General features: G+C 42.7%; 1 protein-coding gene across 2 annotated transcripts; it reads right to left on the reverse strand.

Annotated features, from left to right (window-relative positions):
- Positions 1-600: 600 nt before the first annotated feature.
- Positions 601-22,636, reverse strand: MKRN1 (makorin ring finger protein 1). 2 transcript variants are annotated; one of them, XM_044775105.2, is made up of 8 exons: positions 22,251-22,636; positions 14,185-14,313; positions 7,585-7,814; positions 6,893-7,119; positions 4,207-4,421; positions 3,348-3,458; positions 2,660-2,798; positions 601-2,296 (listed from the first exon to the last, which is right to left on the reverse strand). In XM_044775105.2, the coding sequence occupies exons 1-8, from the start codon at positions 22,433-22,435 to the stop codon at positions 2,084-2,086; spliced, it is 1,449 nt and encodes a 482-aa protein (XP_044631040.1). In that variant the 5' UTR covers positions 22,436-22,636; the 3' UTR covers positions 601-2,083. The 2 variants fall into 2 exon arrangements, with proteins under 2 accessions (XP_044631040.1, XP_044631074.1); XM_044775139.2 differs by lacking the exon at positions 14,185-14,313 and having other exon boundaries at positions 22,251-22,573.
- Between the last annotated feature and the right edge of the window lie 1,192 nt (positions 22,637-23,828).

A 23,828-nucleotide genomic window follows, 5' to 3' on the forward strand; every position in this document is an offset into this window, starting at 1 on the left:
AGCTGTTACCATAACTACAACAGGTCAGAGTATACACAATTCCTAGATGTGCAAACATTTTCAATAGCATAAATTCTTTTTTTTTTTCCATAAATTCTTAATATACATACTAAACGAAAAAGCATATTTTTTATAAATAAGCACTGCAAAAAGGTCATCGAAGGTCTTCCATGGGAGTGGTGGAACGGTTTTTACTTCATTCATGTAAGAGAATAATTAGGAAGAAAAATACCCTTTCAAAATACAGCACGTTGTGACCTACCTGATACGTGCGGCTATGAAGCAGGTTCAACTACAAGTACCTGGCAGCAGAAAACTGGAAGTGCCTTTGGCCAACCAAGGTGGGCTAAGAGTGAGTTTTGCAAATTCAAAAATACAGAATAGTTTGATGATCCCAGTTGGTAAGGTTTCCCTCCTTCTCTCTCAACCATTTCTCCGGAGACTGGATGTCTTGTGAAAGGTGTTGCTTTTCTCGATGAGACTATATCCACAGAAGTTTGACTAACTGATGAACTGATCAGAGTCAACGAAGGAAACAAATATTATGCTCGGACATCCACACATGTCAAAATAGCACATTACACAAAACAAAAAGCCAACTTATGGGGTTTTTTCATTGTTTTATTTGGGAAAAGTGCTTCTTACAAAAGGGCAGCTGCAAAATACAGAGACCTCTGCAACAATTACTTGTTTTTTCTTAAAGTGAAAGAATGGGTGGATCCAAGGAACCAAAGCAGTAGATGGACAAATCAGGAGCGTCTCCGAATTATTTCCAGGAAAGAGAGCAACAAAATGCAAAGCTAAAATTCCAATCAAGGAATTCTTCTAACAACTAACTTTAGCTTGTCTCGTAGATTACCACCTCCTCCCCTTTAGTGGAAAAGTGTGACTTCTTACTGCAAACCAATTACTCCTACAAGGAACACCCTGGAACATAGTTCTGAATCACATCTGTCTACCTGCAAAGCTCAGGGATGGAATGAGGCAATACCCACAAAAACAAACACAAAAACCCGAGAACGAAACCCTCAACGAGGACAAACATTTGTGAAAAAGTGCGTGGGCTGGGAAGGCTGGGGGATCAGAAAACATTAAATACAACTGTGTATCCGAGACCCAGTTCGTGTTAATATCCGGATTACCAGATAGTTTAACTCTATGGCTAAGCCCATTTCTCTATTTGTACAGACAGACAGAGCCAGCACTGCTCTCTAGCAGCTACCAACATACTGCTTTGTCCTTTAAGATCTATTTGCCACAACAGGCTGAAACCACTAAACCAAGTTTTTCCCCTAAGGCTAAGAACACTGCATCTACGCAGGGCTGAGAAGCTTATCACACACACACACTCAGCCATACCAAGATCATCAGCCTTTGGGAGTCAACTTCCCACTCCGCATTTATGTTATGCCTGTCTCTCTCTCGTGAGTTCTCTCACAATTTTCCTAATATGCTAAATACAGTAAAATTCTCAACACATTCGCACCTGGTTCTGGTTACCCAGTAGTATTACTCGTGTGCAATTAAACAAGAGACCAAAACCACAGAACAAGTGCACAGGGTGGGGATCACAGGGTAGGGAACAGATATAAACACAGATGTGCAGATTCCACCAGAAACCTCAAGTTTCCACCTCTTCAGTCTGCAGCAGAAAGCTACTTGCAACAGTTCAGATCCTTCATCCATCACCCCTGTTCTTGGACCCCAAAGCGGGGCCAATGCTGTTCCTTTGGAACCTGGGGTCCGCAACATGAGTGTGGAAAGTGAACACTACCCTAGAACCGTGAGAATCTGGTTGAAAACAGATGACGCAACAAACCTACACTAACTGTCTGAAAGTTAAATTCATGTTACAAAAAAACTAACTTTAAGATTTATTTTTGTAACTTTTTTAAACAGAGAAAACACCACACTCCTTGGGGAAAGGTAAGGGATTGAGAAGACAGGCCCTGGGTAAAAATTATTATGACAGCACCTGGAGTTGATAGGCCTGCCTAGGAGAGACACGGGCACTGCCACACCACCACAGGGGACAGCTACTGTCTGAGGCTCAGCAGACCAGTTCACACGCCACGCAAAGCTGCTATAGATCCAAGTCATAAAAATCTTCCAGCTCATCATGAAACAAGTCCCACTCGTCTTCAGAGTCTGTCAGGTCGTCGTCCCCACCTGCAGCCAAAAGCATAAGCAACATCTCGCCCAGCTCAAAGGTGACAACCTCTTCCTCGTCGTTGTCAAAGGGGTTGCTGTTCTCTCTTTCCTCAATGAGCTCCCAGAAGTGGTTCCTTCGTTGGGCCTGTAAAAAACAAGGCCATGATAGGGATGGCACTGTCGAGTAGGATCTTCTATTCTGTTGTTTCTAAGGCAAAAGGTCCAGCACATCAGAGGGCATGACGAACCAGACTTCTGGTTTAGGGTTTCGACTTTACCAATTCCTCCCCTCGGGTTACTTGATGCAAACAGTTTAGTCTAGAGCTTTAAGCATTCTAGTTTCTCCTTTCACATCCCTCCCAGGTTCCTGAAGTTGGTTTCCTCCTTTAGTACTCTAGTCTCGCTCCCGGACCTGAGTGTTAATCTTCTCCTTCCCCTACCCCAATCTTTGCAGGACTCAACTGATAGTGTGGTATTTCCCCTCCTTTAAAAAAACAGTGAGAGTTACCCGGTATCTGCTTGATGTTCCCACTTTCTGTCTCTGTGGCTCCTCTCTACGGCCATCAGGGTACGCATGCTTGTAAAAACAGTTCCCTCCAAATGGGCAGCTCCCACGTCCTTCATCAAAATACCTGCATGCCTTGTTGCTGGAAAGGAAAATATCGCAACCCTTATTCACAGTGGATTTCAGGCCTGTATTTGACTATCATCCAGGGTTTCTTTAACCAGGTAGGGATCGAACCAGTATGTCTGTTTACAGCCCTCCCAAGGTGTGTTCTTAACCATGTGTGTGCTAATTCATGAAACAGCAACTAGATACACTCTGTTCAAGTCTATGCTGTTTAACGCCTCTAGTCCCGCAGATCCAGCAGAGAGAAAATCTTCTAGAAAGCCCACGCACAAGAATATAGGACAACTGTAACATGGACTCAGAGTAAGGAAGAACCCCATTCACAGGGCCTTAGCTGTCAGCAGTAGACTTCATTATAACACAGTCCCTTGGCATGCACCCCAAGGACTGTGTTATAGCAAGACACATAATGGGCAAGCGCTATCAGGGGTGACAAAACCAATGTACTGGGAAGTAAAAGAAAGGGTAGGAAGGAGGTAGGAGTATATAATGCAGCACTGTTCTTTTCAAAGTGAACCCAAGCCAAGTTGGGATCTTAGCTGGAGAAAAGGCTGCAGGCTCATACCTCATTGCCTCCTTGTATTTCTGAATGAGTTTCTGCTTCTCTTCTTTCTCCTCCACCCAGTACTCACTTGGAATGACAAAGTTAGATGTGATCCGGCATTCTGGGCAGGACCTGGGAAACAATGAACAGGCTGCAATGCAAATTCCCCTTTACAGGCCCACTCTTCTTCAAGGACACACCCTGGTGTGTCACCTCCAGATTTAAAGACTTAACAGAAAGGCAAGTGGGCATTTCCTGAAAGGGCTCCACACACTGTCACGCAACTGACCATTTCTTTTGAGGCATGACAAACTCCTTTATAAATCCAATTCAATGGCTAGCCAGTTCATTAAAAAGAATAACTTAGGAAAAAAAAAAAAACAAAAGAAGACATTTCACACAGACTCCTTTTTCTTTCGTTTAAATAAATTTATTTCTTGTAACTTTGCTCTGTTTAGATTATGTAGTTTTTGTTCAGTTATGAGAACAATCTTTAAAGGATGGTGGATTATTGGCTAGCTTAATGGATGGAATAGGAACGTGGAAAATGTAAAACGTCAGGAAACATACATTCAGAGCTAGATAAGTTTGTTCACTGAGCCTAAACTGGCTAATCCATTAAACACAATCTCCTCAGAAAAAGCACGAAGATTCTACTAACTGATACATAGGGTTTCCTCATCCAAATAAAAGTAGATATACCAACTAACCTAGAAGCTAGCTGAAATACAAAGAAGAAATCCCAATTAGAAGAATACCCCAGTTTCAAGATAAAATGCATGCATATTTAAATGCGGTCCATCTGGTTGAAAGTTGGCACAAGATACTAAATTCTTCCCCAAAATAGAAAGCACAAACGAAGATTGGGGAGGAGTCTCACTTTATGATCTTGCTCTCAAATTGCTTAGCACTCCTCCACTTGCGAATACACTTGAGACAGTAGGTGTGGTTGCAGTTGGAGAGAATCCCAAAGCGGCGCTCACTGGGGTTGGCTTTCTCATAGACCACCTCCATGCAGATCCCACACACCATGTCCTTACTGCGCTGGACAGCAAATGAGAGCTCCATGTCCTTCTCATGGGCCTCAATGCAAGACTAGAAAAAGTGGAGAGATAAGAAGAGTAATCAAGTCACTGAATAGCAAAAGACTTCAACTTGACAGTTAATGACTCATGTTCAGAGAATCAAATAGTCAACTGAAAAGATAATGTGCCCAATCGGACATCAAAAGCAGCTTTGTACACAAGTGTACGACATTCTGGGGCTTTACCTAACTATAAAAAGCTAAACTAAGGACTCAGCTTCAGGAACTGAAAAATTACCCAATTTTCTCTTTCCTACAGCTGAACCCCTGCCGTTAGCCATATTAACGACAGTTTTTTATATAAAGTTGGTTGATTTCCTGGTTTCTAGATGGCAAATATAATTAGGATTAAGGCCCTAATCTACAACCTGTCAGGAAATAAGGGTGAGGGAAACTAACATTTATAAATGACAATTATGTGCCAGGCACATAATTTTCACATTAAAAGAAAACAAAAACCCCCAACTTTATTGAGATATAACTCACCATATTCATTCATTCCTTAAAGCGTACAATTAAATGGTTTTTGGTATATGCACAGAGTTGTGCAGCCGTCACTACTACCAACGTTGGAACATTATTTTCGTCACCCCAAAGAGAAACCTCATACCCACCGTAGTCACTCATTTCCCCCTAAACTCCTCAGTCCCAGGCAACTACTAATCTGTGGATTTGCTAATTCAGGACATTTCACATAAATATGTGGTCTATTGTGACTGGCTTTGTTTACTCAGCACATTTTTAAGGTTATGTACATTGGAGAATGCATCAGTATTTCGTTTCTTTTTATTGTTGAGTAAATTCCATTGTATGGACAGACTACCATTTATTTATCCTTCATCGGATGATGGACATTTTGCTTGTTTCCACCTTAGGGCTACTATGAATAATGCTGATATGAACATTCATGTGTAAGTTTTTGTGTGGACATCACACACTTTTTATCTTCATTGAGATATACTTGATATAACATCATATTACACATACTTTTTATCTTAATTGAGGTATACTTGATATAACATCATATTACACAGACTTTTTTTTTCCTGGTGAGAAAGACTGGCCCTGAGCTAACAACATTCATGCCAATGTTCCTCTACTTTGTATATGGGACACCGCCACAGCACGGCTTGATGAGCATTGTGTAGGTCCACGCTGGGGATCCAAACCTGTGAACCCTGGGCCACTGCAGCAGAGAGCACGAACTTAACCATACCACCAGGTCGGCCCCACACATACTTTTTTAATCTATAAGAAACAGGCTAATCATAAGAAATGCCAAAAAGCAATAGAAAAGTCACCCATAATCCCACATAACCATAACATTTCAGTATATTTTCTATTCTCTTATCTTTTTCCTAAACCTTTTTTTACAATCCTCAGAGGTATGTATGCACTACCATCCCCAATATTTAGATGAAAGGCCTAGGGATTTAATCTGCCTAAATCCACACAGCCACCATACCGTGAAGGTGGACTCAAACTAAGTCTTACACCATGATTCACCCCCACAACAACCAAATTAACTTTTATTAAACAGAGATGACAAGGATTAGAAGCAAAATTTGCTTCTAATATAATATAATGTTTGTAATACGTCTTCTCAAAAAAATTTATGCTGCAAATGAGCTTAATACCACAGTCTGAAACCCTCAGTCCAATGCTGTTGGGAATGTAAAATGGTGTGGTCACCATGGAAAAAGTTTGGCAGTTGATCAAAATGTTAAGCACAGAGTTACCATATGACCCAGCAACTCTATGCCAAGACAAATTAAAACATATGTCCTTAAAAACTTATACATGAGTGTTCATAGCATAGTTCATAACAGCCAAAAGGTAATCCAAATGTCCATCAACTAACGAATGGAAAAATAAAATGTGGTATAGCCATACAGCGGATTATTATTCAGCCGTAAAAAGGAATGAAGTACTGATAGACACTACAACATGAACGAACCTTCAAAATCTGCTGTTTTAGCCAATCACAAAAGGCCACACATATGATTCCATTCATATGAAATGTCCAGAACAGGTAAATCCAGAGACAGAAAGTAGGTTAGCTGTTGCCAGGAGCTGGAGGAGGGGTAGAATGGAGAGCAATGGCATTAATGGGTATGAGGTTTCTTTTTGGGATGATAAAAATGTCCTAACATTAGACAGAACAGTGGTAACGGCTGCAAAACCCTGTTAAATATATAAAAACCAATGAAATGTGCATCTTAGAAGGGTAAATTGTATGGAATGTGAATCTCAGAAAAGTTGTTATTTAAAAAACAGAAGAGAAAAAGGAAAAAAAGCACACAGTCTGAGGTTCTGAAAGCATGACTTCAGAAAGCATATGAGAAGCCCAGGAAGGAAAATATCCCTACTTCCTGATAACCGTTCAATTTACCAAATGTTTCTCTGAAACGAACCAACAATGTTGTGAAAGGGAAAATATAGTTCTCACGCCTATGAATGTAATATCTCCCTAAAGACTTACTTTTATGTGCTGTGATCTCTGGGCAGCATCCATTGGATGGAGGACCTGCAGCCCACACATATCACATGAGTCTCCATGGAGATACACACAGTTCTCCCCATAGCGGCACTCTCCCACTGCAGCATAGGGGCAAAGCTGCTTCTTTGTCTCCACTGCAGTTTGCTCTTTCTCTGAGTCTTCCTTGGTCACTGAGCCCTGCAGGGGTGCTTCAGTGCAGGAAGGGGCAGCTGAAAATGTTTAAGAGGGTGGTAAAGGTCCAAAAGGGATAAGGCAGATATATGAACTATAAGGTAACTGAGAACCTAACTGAAAAGAAAAAATAAAAAGAACTTCAATTAAACTCTAAAACAGTCTATTGAAACTAATTCCCTAGCTCCTGAAGGAAATGAATTTTTCCTAATGCTGGTATTTCCAAGATCAGGCTTGTTAAAAAAAAAACTTTTTAATGTATTCCTTGTACAATTGTACTGATTAAAGAAGAGAGGCTTCAGTTTTTCAAAACATTCTAAATTCATTACTACTGGGATTCAAAAAGTTTCTTTCACTCCATCTGTAAGTCTTGGGTAATCCAATTTAGAGTATTCAGATTAGGCTAAATATGAAGATTGGAAGCAGGAAGGCTGTGAAAACTCGGCTAATTGATGAACTACTGTCTAGCCCTCTAACTTGTTTTTATTCTTCAAAATACTCACTCCGGCCACAGTAGGGCTGCCCAGGAACAAACTCAATGGCGTTCACCCAGTCTTCTGAACCTGCTCCTACAGTTGCAAAGTTTGAATTTCTTGACTCAGCTTCACCCATATTCATTTCAACAATCGGTCCAACTACTGATGAGAGACTTGAGGAAGCAGCAAGGGACGATTTTGTAGTTAGATCTGTAGCAGTCACTTCTTCCTGTTTCAATGGCTTGCTATGTTCATATCTAAAAAAAATTTAAAAGTCAACGGTCACTGTCTAACCAGAAGCCTCTAGATGGACTCTATATTCCCTGACCCTGTCCTAGGGTTCTTTCCAAACTACCGTGCATATGAATCACCTGGGAAATTGGTAAAAGGCAAGTACCTAATTTCTAAGTCTGGAGTGGAGCCCACGATTCTGCATGTTGAACGAGCTCCCACACGATGCTAATACTGCTGGTCCAGCGACCACACTTTGAGTACCAAGGCCATAGACCAGGGGTCAGCAAACTTTAAAGGGTCAAATACATAAACGGTTTAGGCTTTGCAGGTCATTTGGTCAGTGTCATGACTATTCAACTCTGCAACTGTAGTTCAAAAGCAGCCATAGGCATTATTTAAATGACTATGTGTGACCATATTCCACTAAAACTTTATCTACGAAAACAGCCTTTGGCCAGGTTTGGCCTACAGGCCATAGTTGGCCCACTCTGCTGCAGACCATCTATTTTACCCTCGAATTCCACTCTAATCCGGAGTTTCAGGTAGTTGACAATCTACAGTTCCCAGGGAAACTCTACTAAAGAGACTGTGCAGCCAAAACCGACTAATCAAAGCAAGGCTGACACTCAAATTCAACAAGCAGTACCAACACAGAAATTAAACTGCTCCCAATAATAAAAGCGAGAGACAGTATTTACAAAATATACAATGTGCTTTCTTTTCCTATATCCACTCATTCGCTTAATTATTTCCTTTCCCAAATTCTGACCCTACACCTTTTCTCACTCCTTTTCAGCTGTAAAATTATCATGAAACCACATCTCCAAATATAGAAAAAACTTTATTTCCTTCAAAAAACAACTTTATGCCTGAGAAAATCTTCACAATTCTTTGAGCATTTTATGCTGAGATTCATTCAGACACAATAATACGCAGTAAATCTAAACTATTATAACTTACATTACGTAGCTAGAAGTTCTTGCAATTAATTAATTGGACAATACTAACCACGGGTCACCTGTGTTATAGGTGTCTACGTTTACATCTGAAAAAAAAAGTAAAACTTAACTACAGACTGTCCTTTAGCTTATGGCAAACATGCTGCGCTGGTCTTTCTCATTATATTGTATTATCTCAAAGCTTCAGCTTCCTCCTTCTAAGCATCAGGTAACCTACTTTGCTTTGCAGTACAAGTAATTTGAGAATCCTGCTATCAGCTACAAAAACCCACTGTATTTTATTCCATAGACTGGAATCATGCAACTGAAGGATGAGGGGAAGGGACTATCATGAATAGCTCTTTCACTTGTACCATCTCACTTCACTGTCAAAAAATTGGGGGGGGGGGCGCATAGAGGAAGGGGGGAGGGCAGAAGGGGTGATTAGGCTCACATGTGAGGTGATGGACTATAATTAGTTTTTGGGTGGTGAACATGATGTAATCTACACAGAATTCAAAATATATTACGATGTACATCTGAAAGCTATGTAATGTTATAATCCAATGTTACTGCAATAAAAATAAACTAATTAAATAAATAAAATAAAATAAATAAATTGGGGGTAAATACTCTTTCATCATTTTAGAGATGAGGCAATTTATCAACTAAGTGGTGTTCCAGCTCTAAGATGAGACTAAAACTACTCTGTACAATATGACAGCCACTGGCCATATCTGGCTATTTATGCTTAAATAACATTTAAAATGCAGCTCCCTGGTCCTTGCACTAGCCACATTTTCAAGTGTTCAATAGCCACACGTAGCTAGTAGTCACCGTATTAGCACGACAGAGAGCACTTCCATTATCACACAAAGTTCTACTGGACAGCAGTGCTCTCCAGTTTATTTCAGAGCCATAGGGAACCTTAGGAATCTAGCCTCAAATCCTCACTTTTCAGATTAAGTAATTCCCTGGTTTGAAAGGGAATTTCAGGAAAACATTTCAATTATTTTCACGGCCTTTAAGTTAGACAAGATCCTGGGCTTTGGAACTAAGACAGGTTTCAATTTAAAATGCCAGCCCCACCAACAAAGAGAGCCTTTAGGACTGTGGGAACATTTTAAAGATGAAATAAAAATTAAATGTCAAGATGCATAAAGGGTCTAAGAAATAGATACGACAACCATATTTTAACTCTCTTTCTTTCTCCTTTGCCATACTCATTTTAAAGATTTCAGGGTAAATAACTAAAAAAAATACTTAGTAGACAGGACTAGAACGCTCATCACCATCTAATTACCAAATTGCAAATACTATGAAGCTGTTGAAAGGCGTACACTTCAGTTTTAAGGTAAATTTATCAAGGAATCAACAAGGTATAATAAAATTTTTGAAAAGAGAATATTAGCTAGAAAGTCCACATTTATAAATAAACGAAATTTTCTTGCTTTCAAATATTCTACAGTTTTCTAAGGTTACAGAAGAATCTGTTTAAGAACAGACTAAAAAATTGAGATAAACACTCAAACAGTTAATTTTTTTGATCAACACCTAGTAATAAACATCTACCATACAGTTAAGAACTGTACCATACACTGAGGAGTCAAATATGAATGAAACGAAGTTTCTATCAAATGAGAATCTTTTTTTTTTTTTGAGGAAGATTAGCCCTGAGCTAACTGCTGCCAATCCTCCTCTTTTTGCCAAGGAAGACTGGCCCTGAGCTAACATCCATGCCCATCTTCCTCTACTTTATATGTGGGATGCCTACCACAGCATAGCTTGCCAAGTGGTGCCATGTCCACACCCGGGATCCGAACGGGTGAACCCCCGGCCGCCGAAGTGGAATGTGCACACTTAACCGCTGCACCACCACGCCGGCCCCTAATGAGAATCTATTTTGAAAATTAACTTTTTAAACTAAATTCCTCTAGAAAAAGAATAGTATATCAAATAAAAACAAGTAACTTTATTATAAGGGATTATATATTGAGGGAGAAATACAGAATTTAAATTTAGAGAAAAACATTAAAGAACATATGTTTCCAAATTTTCCTATTTAGGCAAAGATAGTCCCTTACCGCAGAGTAGATCTATATAAAAAACGCTTCTGAAGTGAAAATTTGTGAGTAAGCCCCAGGAAACATAAAGGACAAATAAGAAACAACTAATAAAGCAAGACTCCCATTCTGAAAGGTGTTTACTAAAAAATATGGTTCAGTGAAGAAGCACGGACCTCCTTAAGAGCAGGGATGGCCAACTACGACCCTTGGGCCAAATCCAACTAAAGCTAAGAATGGTTCTGACATTCTAAAATGGTTGGAAAAAAGACCATTTTATGACACGAACATTATACAAAATTCGTATTTCAGTGTCCCAAAATAAAGCTTCATTGGAACACAGCCATATCCATTAGCTTATGTATTATCTATGGCTGCTTTCGAGCTACAGCAGACTGTATGGCCTGCAGAGCGAAAAATATTTATTCTCTGGTCCTGTAGAGAAAAAGGATTCTCACAGCTACTGCATTCACACACTCAATGACAGTGGCCTTGTTGTAGTGATTAATTCTTTAATCCATTATCACAGAATCGCTGATCCTTTTAGTCAAAGCGTTAAGTAATGAATAATGCTGAGGCAACTCTCAAACTAATATTGAGCTTTTCTTTCACATCTTGGAAAGAATACTTTGATACAGTATCAATTTCTACCTAAGGAAGTTTAAACAATTCTTCTTCTAGCTCTAAGCAAAAGACAGACATTGTTCCCTCTGGTTGGCTTGCAACTCCCCACCCCCAATCATTCCAAGGTCTGGTATATGCCTTTAAAGATTTCATTTACGGAACTCAGTAGCTCCACAGGGCAAAACCTCTTCAAAGGAAGCACGATCTACCAGAACCAAGGCTGTCAACCCAGGCAGTAAGGCCTCTTTCTCCAGGGGGTGTTCAGAAACAATGACTGGGAGGTCTACAGGCATTTAGTGGGTGGGGGCAAAGGTTGCTAGGTGTCCTGCAACGTGCCGAGCAATGAAGAAGTGGCCTCCCTAAACAAGTGTCCTTATTATGAAACACTGACGCAGCAACACTGTGAACTGTCGTAACTACGATGCTATCTTTCTTTGTAAACCGCTCCCTCTATGAGGAGGTTAAGTGTCTGAAACGCCCAGCCATTGGCTAAGTTGTATAAAAAGATCCCTGCATAGTAAGTGAAAAGTAGGTTTAAGTCCCCAGGCATAATTTTAACAAGAAAATAAGTCTTAGGGGGCTGGCCCCGTGGCCAAGTGGTTAAGTTCCTGTGCTCCACTTCGGTGGCCCAGGGTTTGGCCGGTTCGGATCCTAGGCGCGGACATGACACGGCTCATCAGGCCATGTTGAGGCGGCGTCCCGTATGCCACAACAAGAAGGACCCACAACTAGAATATACAACTATGTACTGGGGGGATTTGGGGAGAAAAAGAAAAAACAAAGAAAAGAAAAGAAGTCTTGGAACAAGCCCCTCCAGGAGATTCCTTCTTTAGCCAGTCTATAATCAAGCTTTTAATAATCATCTATATCAGCCTGTCCCAAACAATTATCACCCACTTTCTTTTCAGGAAGACCATTGGTACACAGGTTTCCCTAACTCCTCTCACTTTCCTGAAAGCTCTAAACCCAGCTCAAATCAGGATTACTCCCCAAAGAAGGAGCTGGATCCTTACTATAAAGAAAACTAAAAAGAGAAAGAAAAAAAAAAAGGCAGTTCATCTCCCTAAATGTCAGAGCCTCACCAAAAGAAGGCACCTACCTCACTCCCTGGCCTTCAACCTCGGTCTCCCACAAGGAAGCCCACTGAATACAGGGTTATGCTGAAGATGGGCTTCTATACTTACTCCCCAGGAGAACACGGAATGCCATGGGGGCTGGCAAAGCTACCTGAAAAATAAGCTGATTAACACACAGAGCCTAGGCCTTAGCTCAGATTTCTTCAATTTAACCATATTTCCCATTCATTCCACCTGCGTGGTCCAATCACATGAGTATTTCTTCTGAAATAAGAGGACCAGCTGTTAACTAGCCGTACTTTTCCTCATTCTGTCACATAGTCTGTTGTCCACACCTCTCTGCTGGGGCACCGCAGAGTCTTGTCTCCACTCTCATCACATTCAATTCCTCCTCCCTAGACAAAGTTTACAAGGACTCTCAGCTGTCTAACTAGTCAAGGAACCCAGGCCCCCTACAGTTAAGTCGGTCTAGAAAACCTACAGAGACCACCCCACTACAAAGAATTGCTCCCTTGTAGGAGTAGGATGGAGTTCTAGCAACTCTTCCCCCATTTAATACTGTCACTGCAAGAGACATATCTGGGTTTTTTGTTTCTGTTTTTTCGAGGAGAGTTTCGCTGTCATTTTTTTTTCCTTTCCAGCATTATTGCAATGAAAAAATTAGCAGAGAGCAAAGCGACTGACTACTAAACTGAGGTATCAGGGGATCCACTTCCGAGCTCTTATAGTCACGTGAAAAGGACCTTTTTCCTTTTCTCTATCCTTACTAGATTTCCTAGTAAAACAGATGTGGAATGACCTAACGTTAATATCCTACTCATCAGTAATTTCTTAAGTCTTTTGAACTCTAAACATATGAACCCAATAGTTGATACAACTCTGATAATAGGACACTAAAATTGACTACAACATCGCCAAAATGTCTTACCTAGTGTGATGGTTTAAAATATCCCAAATTCTTTGACACTCCTCCCCTCAAAAGGTGGAGTTCATTCTGTCTCCCCTTGAACATGGGCTGGACTTAAGTGACTTGCTTGTAAGAAGCAGAATATAGCGGAGGTGACAGTATGTGACTTCTGAGACTAGGTCATAAAAGGCACTGTTGCTTCGTCCTTGCCATCTCTCTTGAATCACTACTCTGGGGAACGCTGGCTGCCAAGTGTGAGGACACTAAAGCAGCCTAGGGAAAGGCCCACGTGGCAAGACACTGACGTCGGCCACATGAGTAAGCCACCCTAAAAGCGGTCTTCCAGCCCCGCCAAGACTGCAGATGATGGCGGCCTGGGCTGAAACCTTGACTGCGATCCCATTTTCTCTCCATCATTCATGTTAATAGAAAACAGCTGAAGTCCTGTTTGGTCAAATAGGCCCCTCATTCTTGGCCTTGAAAAGAAAATGCCACATACAAACATATCTTCACAGCACCCTATCCCCAGAGGTCTGCAGAAGCTGCTCCTCAGGCATTAATTAAACTTCGGCTTGTGTTACAAACTCACGTTTTAAATACGTAATACTTCTTTCCAAGTGAGAGATTTCTGTCAATGTACTAACACTCCTAAGGAGTACTTTTCAAAGCATTATTTCAAATCTATTATTTATAAAGCTTTAGAATTATGTATCTTACTCTCCTTTTTTCTCCCTACCTCTCCCAATCCACCCCTGAACAAAACCGATTTGTAAACAAATTCTTACCTGCAGCGGTCTCCATAAATACAGTACCCTCGCTGAAAATACTTGCATACTACCCCATACGGACTGTCAGAGAGGTCATGCGAGTAGCGACAGTTATCTCCTTCCTTACAAACCCCATGCATGAAATACCTGTGAGACAAAGAACCATAAAGTTGGATTGAGAAAGACTAAAGCCAGTACTCAAAGAATTCATGACCAATATATTCTATCAGTAATATATCAGCACTGTAATATACTCTACACACACGCACGAACTGAACACAAAGCAAGGAGAACTAGACTGTGGGACCATAAAATGAGCCATCACGGTAGCACAGAAAGCTGCCTATGTGCATTCATCAGTTTAGATGTAAACTGTGAGGCGGTCATTAACTTGTCTGTGCAGGTTAAGTCTGACCACTGTTCTCAGATTACAGTCCTAGTGAGGCAGCCTCTTGTTTTCCACTAACTTTAACCATAATGGCAGCTCTATCTGTAAAAAAATCAAACATAAAGAAGCAAGAAACAACACAGACCAGAACGGGTCAGACTACTGTATATTCTTCACTTCTTCAAGAAACCATTTTAATTCTTTAAAAACCATATGCGAAAATGCAAGAAAAACTTGCTGCCAAAGTAGAGGCAAAGGGAAATCACTTTCTGTCCTTCGTTTAGCCGACTGTTGTCCCTCTGCCTGAACGGATTACATGTGTACCTAACTGGCTGTTTCCAAAAACCAGGTATCAAAATGCCTCCGTAGTTTCTAAGAAGACCTAGACGAGCAGCAGTGGCATCGCCACCTGGGAATTTGCTAGAAGTGCAAATTTTGAGACCTTACTTTAGACCTAATTTGGAAACTGGGGGATGGGGGTTTGCAGCCATCTGCATTTCCCTAAGTAACTCTGTGGACTGGGGAAGTGATAAGGGTCTTATTTTTTGTAGATAACCCTGGTCCTGTAAAGTGAGTAGAACCACCACCAACCCCCCATCCTCCCATCACTGACTTCTGTCAGGGTTCATCTTTTATTCTTTGGTCCTTTTTTGGTGTCTTTCTCTTGAGCAGGGTTATGAAGATTTAATTTTGGCAGGCCACAACTCCTCAAACACGCACCTACGTACAGCTGGTACAGAGTAAGGAAAAAGTGCCTATTTCCAGGGTGTAAACGTGGCTGACTTGTAGAGGACGCAGCTGTATCCAAGAGCGTCACTCAGTTTTCTAGGGTTGGTAGGCAGAACAGCAGCAAGCACATTCCACTTGCCCGCTGATTTGAATGAGAGATCGAAAAACAGATTCATATTTACCTAAGGAGCCTTGAAGAAGCCTGCCCCAAATTGAAATGTGAAAGGTTCTATTCAGAGATTACCTGCAAGTGAGCCTTCTGTGTGACATAAAATGGGAAGAAAGAATAGAACATCTTGATGGAAACAGTTATAATTATCAAGATCCTAAAGTGCCCCAGGATTGCAGTCTACAACAAAATATAAGAACATGGTAGGAAGTCAAATTATAACTATGACCTAATTTCAAGTGTTATTAGGTTTAATCTAACTCAGGTTTGAACTTTTGCTCAACTACAGGGCCACTTTCTGCAAGCTTTGAAACTGTCTGAGCGCCAGATAACCCAAATTTGAGCTAAACCACTTGCACCAAAAGATAATTTTTAACTGCATAAATGAAGAGATTAACACTTAAAAAACCCAAATCAATGATAATTACACTGTAATCACTCCAACAGTACAATCATGCTGCTTCAAAGTGTCTATAATAGTGTCCACAGTTAATAATGGGTTATTCATTTGAAACAAGTGTTGCTGTTCAAATACAGTTGTTCACTGTCAACTCTCCAGTGGGGACACTGTCTCTCTCTAATTATGAACACAAGACGAAGGTGTCTATACCGTCAATATTTCTTTGGGGTCAGTTTGAAGTCAGAGATGCAAATACTGATACAGTTTTAAGGCTTGATAAAGCATCTACCTAAAGATCTCAAACTGGGACGACAGCTCCTAAATCTCAGGCACAATACTTGGAATTTTAGGTTTGTTCTTAAATCCTATTTTGCCATGCTCCCATTCATTCAACTGTTGCACTTGGGTTTCTGATGCTCTTCATTCTAAGGTCAAATTACATCTTCTACGAATTACCACCTGACAGCCGCTGCCCTTAACTTTGTTTCCTCAACCAGCTGCTTCAAGGAGCTCAACTCCCTAACACTGGCACTCGATGTTCAGCATGACACTCTTCCTTAGCACTTGGGCACCACCTACACCACTAGTACTTTTTGACATCCACGATGGGTGACTGTTCTCTAAAATCCAAAATGACACAGTGAAAATTAAAGTCAACAAATACACTGGGCGGCCTTTGAGTAGCACAGCCCCCTAGCACTTTGTGGCCACGAGCATAATAAAGCATCTGACCCAGAGTGAGGAGAATCAGGGCAAACTTGGGGGAGATGGGCTGGAGAGCTCGGGAACACATTCTGCAGGGCCTTCTAAGTCAAGTTATCTTTTTTTTTTTTCCTTAAGATTGGCACCTGAGCTAACAACTGTTGCCAATCTTTTTCTTTTTTCTGCTTTTTTTTTTCCTCCCCAAATCCCCCAGTACATAGTTGTATATTTTAGTTGTGGGTCCTTCTAGTTGTGGCATGTGGGAAGCCGCCTCAACATGGCCTAACAAGCGGTGCCATGTCCACGCCCAGGATCCAAACCCTGGGCTGCTTCACACACGAACTTAACCACTCGGCCACGGGGCCGGCCCCTAAGTCAAGTTATCTTAAAGCAGTAAGAAACCATTGAAGAGGACCGGCCCAGTGGTGCAGCAGTTAAGTGCACATGTTCTGCTTCGGTGGCCCGGGGTTCGCCAGTTTGGATCCCAGGTGTGGACATGGCACTGCTTGGCAGGCCATGCTGTGGCTGGCGTCCCACATATGAAATAGAGGAAGATGGGCACGGATGTTAGCTCAGGGCCAGTCTTCCTCAGCAAAAAGAGGAGGCTTGGTGGCACTTGTTAGCTCAGGGCTAATCTTCCTCAGAAAAAAAAAAAAAGAAAAAGAAAGAAAGAAACCATGGAAGGATCTGAAACAAGGGAGTGTCAGAATCAGATTTAAATTTTAAAACACTGCATTAAACTATCTTCCAGGTGACCTGTCTTGGCCAACTGATTATATTTACATCTAGGGACTTCAGCTGACCCCAAGTTTCAAGAGCCAGCAGTGAATACAGCTGCAAGAACAGTCAATGCAATCAGGCTGCATTAGAAGTAGATAGTTTAGATCTAAGTAGTGATAAAAAATACAGGTTCAGAATTAGGAAGACGACTTAAACTCCGGCTTTGTCACTCACTACCTGTGTGACCCTCAAGAAGCAATTTCATCTTAGTTCCACCACACTGTCAGATTTAGGAACTCAAAAAAAAGAAAAAAAGCAGTGTGAAGTAACTGCACAGTGTCTTCAGAGGCACTTCCGTCTCTCCTTGCACATCTCTACTCCGCTCTGTCAGACCATACTCCAACCACATTTGTTTCTGACCGAGCACCGTAAGAGGCACATCTAAACAAATCAGTTAAGCAAGAGTAGAGAAAGCAAGAGGGCAAGAGACCTTAGTGTCATGCTGCAAGGAGCAGACAGTTAGGAGGACCTTTTCCAGCACTATTCCTGACAAAGTGATCATGTGCGGGAAGCTGCATCCCAGAGCTGGCTCAACGTGAGGACTGAGAGAGACAACTACCCAGCAATGAAATTAGTTCCTGAGGTCCAGAATGAGCATCAGTGAAGGAGCTCAAGTAGACACAAAATCACCTGATACTGCACACTCAACAGAAACACGAGAATACGAGGCCTAATTAGTTGCTGCCAAATGCTAAGCATTAGTTTCCGTGGTGGTTTGGTATGGATGGTTTGGGCCTTTGGTTTGTTTTACCTGCCTTTTGTCTCTCAGTGATACTAATACTGTTGGTAGACCCAGAAATAGAAACAGTCCTCACAGTGAAAGCCCTTCTTGCCAACCCATCTCTGTGTAAGTCTAAGAGATTACGACATGCTAGTGTAGGTTATAACATGTAACAGAAAGAGGAAAAAAGGCAACCCACTCCCAAGACTTTCTTCCCCAAACAAAACCAATCAAAATAGGTGCTTTTGTTTTGTTTTTAAATGTCACCACCCAATTCACTTTGATGCCAGTGCCCAGGCTGAACCTGCCTTTCGTGAAAGGCTGGGCCGTATGATTTCTGAGGTTCCTTCCACCTTGAAGATTCTATGACTCCAAGCAGACATTGTCCAATAATAAAGACAAATACAACTGACTAGAATCCCTCCACTGCTGTACCTCTTGGAAACCTAAGCAAGGTCGCCGAGATACAAGAAACCCCAATAGTAGGTTGTGAGGGTGCAACAGAAGCAAACAACACCCTCACAGTACCTCTAGGCACCATAACAACCTCCCTGGGGATTTATAGAAATCACGGAGTATTAATTAATTTGGCATTTAATTACTCAATCTGCTATGACATTTCTTACTTTAATATTTCTTTTTTTTTTTTCCCGAGGAATATTAGCCCTGAGCTAACATCTGCTGCCAACCCTCCTCTTTTTGCTGAGGAAGACTGGCCCTGAGCCCACATCCGTGCCCATCTTCCTCTGCTTTATAGGTGGGACGCCTACCACAGCATGGCTTGCCAACCAGTGCCACGTCCACACCCAGGATCTGAACTGGTGAACTCCAGGCCGCCAAAGTGGAACGTGCGCACTTAACCGCTGTGCCACCGGGCCAGCCCCTGATATTTAATTTCTGATGAGCACATGTACCATTTCTCAAACTAGATTGTAAATTCCTAGTGGTTAAGGACCATGGTTTATTCTGCTTTTTATCTCCTACAGTACCTATACACATAATACGTACGTATTTGTTTAATAAAAATTGTATAAGACAGCCAGGTGTCCTGGTATATGACAGTGCCAGTAGCAAATTAATTTTTCTTTCCCTGGGCTGGGTAACTTTTTCAATGCCATCCTTTCAAAAAATACTATATAGTTTGCAAGTAATAAATGTCACTATGGATATCACAGCACTTGGCTAAAGACTTTCGGGGAGGACTTCCTTCGTTGTTAAGCAATCTGTACTACACGTATAAAAAAAGCTTTTGAAAAATCAAAATGAAAGAACGCTTGGTTTTTGCCTATTATTTCAACAGCCAGAACACTCGTCTGCCATTGCAAAAGCACTCTAATGAAGCAGCATCTAAACTCAAAATTACAATTTTTAAGTTACAACTTTTCTTTAAGTATCAATTGTTTTAATCCCACACACTCAAGGAAACCAGAAGAAGCAACAGTAGCATTTCTATTTCATGGTGTTCCTCTAATAAAAGATATGAAAACTGGCCTGGTGAGGGCAGCACAATACAGTTCTTCAGGAAAGGTCCACTCAGGCTTTTCTTAAGCCGCAGAAGTGAAACACACTGAGACAGGATTTCAAGAGAAATATTAACCATCGAGAAAATACAGATGATTCTGAACAATTAAAAACAAACACCCATCATCGGAACAACTTCTGACTTCTAAGAGGATTACACCCTAAGTGAAAAAAATAGCCTTAGCCCAACTCCTAGATATGAGGGGGAAACAGCCACAAACACTAGAACCAACTCACTATCTTGAATTCTCTTCAAAGGAGGTGTAGCTATCAAACACACTGCAAATACTTATTTATACTACAGTACACTTCTGCACCCCCTTTAACATCTAGCACCATGCCTCAAGTTGTGGGTACTAATGCTTACTGACTGAATAACTGAACGAGGGAGTCCCAGAAAGACAAACACGCATTCTAGTAAGTCCTTTGTCTTTACAAGAGTGTTTTTAAAAATGAAGGCAGAGGAATCTTACTAGTACACATTAAACTGGGTAATTTGAGTGTGGATTTATCAACATCAATTCAAGCATTTACTGAGTATACCAGGTACTGAGTAAAGCCCTACAGAGACAATGATACACAAAATAGGGTCCCTGCTTTCAGAGAGCTCAAGTCTAGAATAAATGAAGATAGCATATTTGATACTCCTCTATTAAACAAGAAAGATTTTTTCAAGAGAGGAGATCATGCTGGTACCTAGAACAACTGAAAACAATGTCAAACACATCAACTGACCAGCACTGTTTTTAAGATAACTGTCTCAAGCAAAACCTAGACAGGTTTATTTAAAAAAATAAAAAAGGAACAAAAACTAGCATATCTAAGCCTGTAGCTTTTACATAATGCTTTTGCAAAATATTAGATTACTCAGCTATGTAAATTTCTTAAATACATATATCTATAGGTTCAAGGGCAAAGAATTCCCACTGGTCCATAAAAGATCTAGAATATTACATTAACTCAAAGATTTAGGTAGGCAAAGACGAATGATTAGTTTGGTAGCTATGTTTTGAATTCTGATGATACTGGTGAGGAACTAGAAATGGGGAAACAGAACAGGGAACAGTACCTCCGAGGGGAAAGGAGAGTGTAGAAGTGACTATGAATTCTGCCCAGAGAAGTAAAGTTGTGCTCCAGTTACAGACACAACAGGATAAGAATGAGATAAGGACAGTATCATCAGGTTGGAGATGGGTATTCAAGGCCAGACTATATTTAGACTGGAGACGGTGGGTAAAATCCAGGCACTGTATGGAGTTCTTAAAGAACTCACATATTCCAGGAATATTATTTTCAGTGTATGGAGGTAGACTAGGACTGCAGGGTGAATGGCTAGAAAGTTCAGGAATATAAAGGTTTCACTGGTACTTTTATTTTTAAAAGATTCAACTAGCACATATAAATCAACTGCAGCATCGTAGAGAAAAGAGAAACTGAGACTCAAGTAATGAATAGGAATAATGCACTCAAGCAACGCATGAGTACGAATTTTAAAATTCTCATTCCTTGGGATAGTGCATTTGATTCCATTCTTAGGATTTACAGATGACCGGTAAGAGAAGCTACCTGAAATAGCTTTTACGCTTTCTCCACCCGGCTATTGAAAATCAACTTATTTAAGCTTATCATTCATACCTTAAAGGTATCATATTAAAGACTGGGAAAGCTTGGATCTCGCTGTTAATACTACGACAGTGAGTTGTGTATATTAGGAATATTTTTAAGTGTTTGTACATAAATTATGCCACCCAGGTGAAAACGGGCGTTTCGCTTGGATTTTTGCAACCGAAAGAAAAAGAAAGGCTTCCAGCCGCTACTGATCACTTTTTAAAAATCCACCTATCACATCTAGTTAAATGCCCTCATCTTACACGTACAGCTCGATTATTTTTTACATGCGTGCACACCGCCGTATAACCGCCATCTACTCATCATTTATTTTTTCAAATATTTTCATCTGACAGGTCACGTCAAAATAAAACCTCTCTCCTCTGGGAGCGGGGAGGTCTTTGACTCCCCCCAGAAGCAAGATGCGTGGATTTCAAAAGAGACACATTTCGCCGGGGGAGGGGAACGGCAGCCCAGAAAACGTAAGGCGGAGGCGGGGACCCCGGGCCGGCCCCGAGTGCTAAGACAAAGCTCAGAGCCGCCCACCCGGATAAACGTACAAAGAAGAAATAACAAAGCTACTTGTCCGGGGGGGGGTGGGGCGGGGAGCCGCGAGAAGACGTTACAAACGGATGACCCCGCGGCGAGGCCCGGGGCCAGGCCACCTCGCCGGGACCCTCGGCGGCAACCCTGGCCCGGCGGGGTGGCCGGCTCCCGGCGACACCATCCACCGCTTCCGGAACCTGCGCAGCCGGAGGCGGGGGGGACCCGGCGACAATAAGGAGGGAGGAGCCAGCCCACCTCTCCCAGTGCGCGCCGCCCGGCCGGCGCGGGGAGGGCGGCGGCCCCGCAGAGAGGCTGCGCGCGTCGGGGCCCGGCGGCCGGCGGGGGTTGACGCAGCGCGGGCGGGGAGGCCGGCGGCTGCGGGGACCTGGACGGGGACGGCGGCGGCGGCGGCGACACGCCGGCTGCCCGCCGGCTCCGCCCGCCCCCGGCCGCCGCCCGCCCCTTCCTCCGCGGCCGCGGCCCCCTCCCCGCCCCGGCGCACGGCCGCGCCGCGTCTCACCTGCAGGTGACCTGTTTAGTCCAGCCGCCGCCGCTGCCGTCGCTGCCGCCTCCCCCGCCCCCCGCCCCCGGGGACGGGGAGGTGACCGCGGGGATAGGGGTGGGGGAGGCCGCCGCCGCCGCCGCCGCTGCCGCTCCTGCTCCTGATGGTGTGGCTGTTGTTCCGGGAGCTGCAGCCTCCGCCATTACTGTTTATCCCACACAGCAGTGGCACCGGAACTTCCGGGATCACATAGTTCCGGGCCGGCTGCGGGGAGAAGGCGGCGAGGCCAGGGGAGGGGAGGGGAGGGAGACCGCGGCGCCCGCTCGCTCCCTTCGGCCCCGCGTCGCGTCTCCCAGCGCTCTGGCCGCCCGATCTGCGGGCCGGAGCCCGGGCGCCCGCGGCCCGCCCCCCGCGCCCTCTGATTGGCGGACGAGGCAGCTCCGCCGGCGAGGGGCGGGGCGCGGCTGGTCTCCGCCAGGTGGACACGCCCCCCTCGGGGCTCCCCCTTTGGGCTCCACCTCCTGGGAACCAAAGTACGAATTTCCAGAGCGCTGACCCGGAGGAGGACTTCCCAGCAGAGGCTGATGCAGTGGAGGGCGAGGAGGAGGGAGTTTGGGACCTGGGCTTGAATCCAGGCTTACCCATTTAGTGGCTCTATCAATTACTAGCTGTAGGAACTCAGCCTGGACACCCATTATCTCGGAGCCTGTTTCCTCATCTCTAAAATGGGGATGATAGTAGGCCCTACCTCACAGGGTTGCTGTGAGGATTATACGATATGCGTGGCGATCACTGAGTTTAGTGCCTCGTACATAGGAAACAATAAATGTTCTCATTCCTCTGATCAGAGGTGTGATCTCGAAGCCCCCCAAGAGAAGAATGCGGGGGCTTCGCAAGGCTCTGGATCAGCTTGCCTTCCTTATCTCCCGGCTTCTCCCGTTCCTATTTATGTGTCTTTGAGCAAATTAACTTACCTCTTCGTGCTCTTGCTTTCTCCATCTGCAAAAATAATAATGATACTAATAATAGTAACGTTTAAATAATAATAGTACCTATCCCAGAGGTCGTTCAGAAAGTTAAATGAGAGTCCATGGAAAACTCTTAACACTGTGCTTTCATACTACAGTTAACACTTCTTCATTAAAGAGACTAAATAACAAAAGGTGTCTAGGATATCCCAGCTTCTGAGTTATTTGTAAAACTATGCAAATTAAAATGTGTTTAATCCTATTTCCCCATTAATGCCCACTGTCCTCTCAGATGGTGCATACTGAATCCTGAGCTTCCACAGGCACTTTTCATAAGCCCTCAATTTGCTTTTCTATAGTCTGTCTACCTTGAGAAAGTGAAAATCCGTCCCACTGATAATCAGTCTACGATGTACCCAAGAGACACAAACAAAGACAGTGGCAAAACCAACAGAAAACAATGTTTCTCCCAAGGCCACACCATTCAGCAAAAAGACTAACAATCCCCTTCTTTTGAATAATTACAGCTTTTTTTACTAATATCTTCCAACCCCACTTCATTTTTCCCTCCAACCTCCCAAACAAAGATTGCTGAGACACCCAGTTCCCAGACACTCCACCTCCTGAC

This window comes from Equus asinus, chromosome 1 (genome assembly GCF_041296235.1).
Source record: "Equus asinus isolate D_3611 breed Donkey chromosome 1, EquAss-T2T_v2, whole genome shotgun sequence".
Lineage (NCBI taxonomy): Eukaryota > Metazoa > Chordata > Mammalia > Perissodactyla > Equidae > Equus > Equus asinus.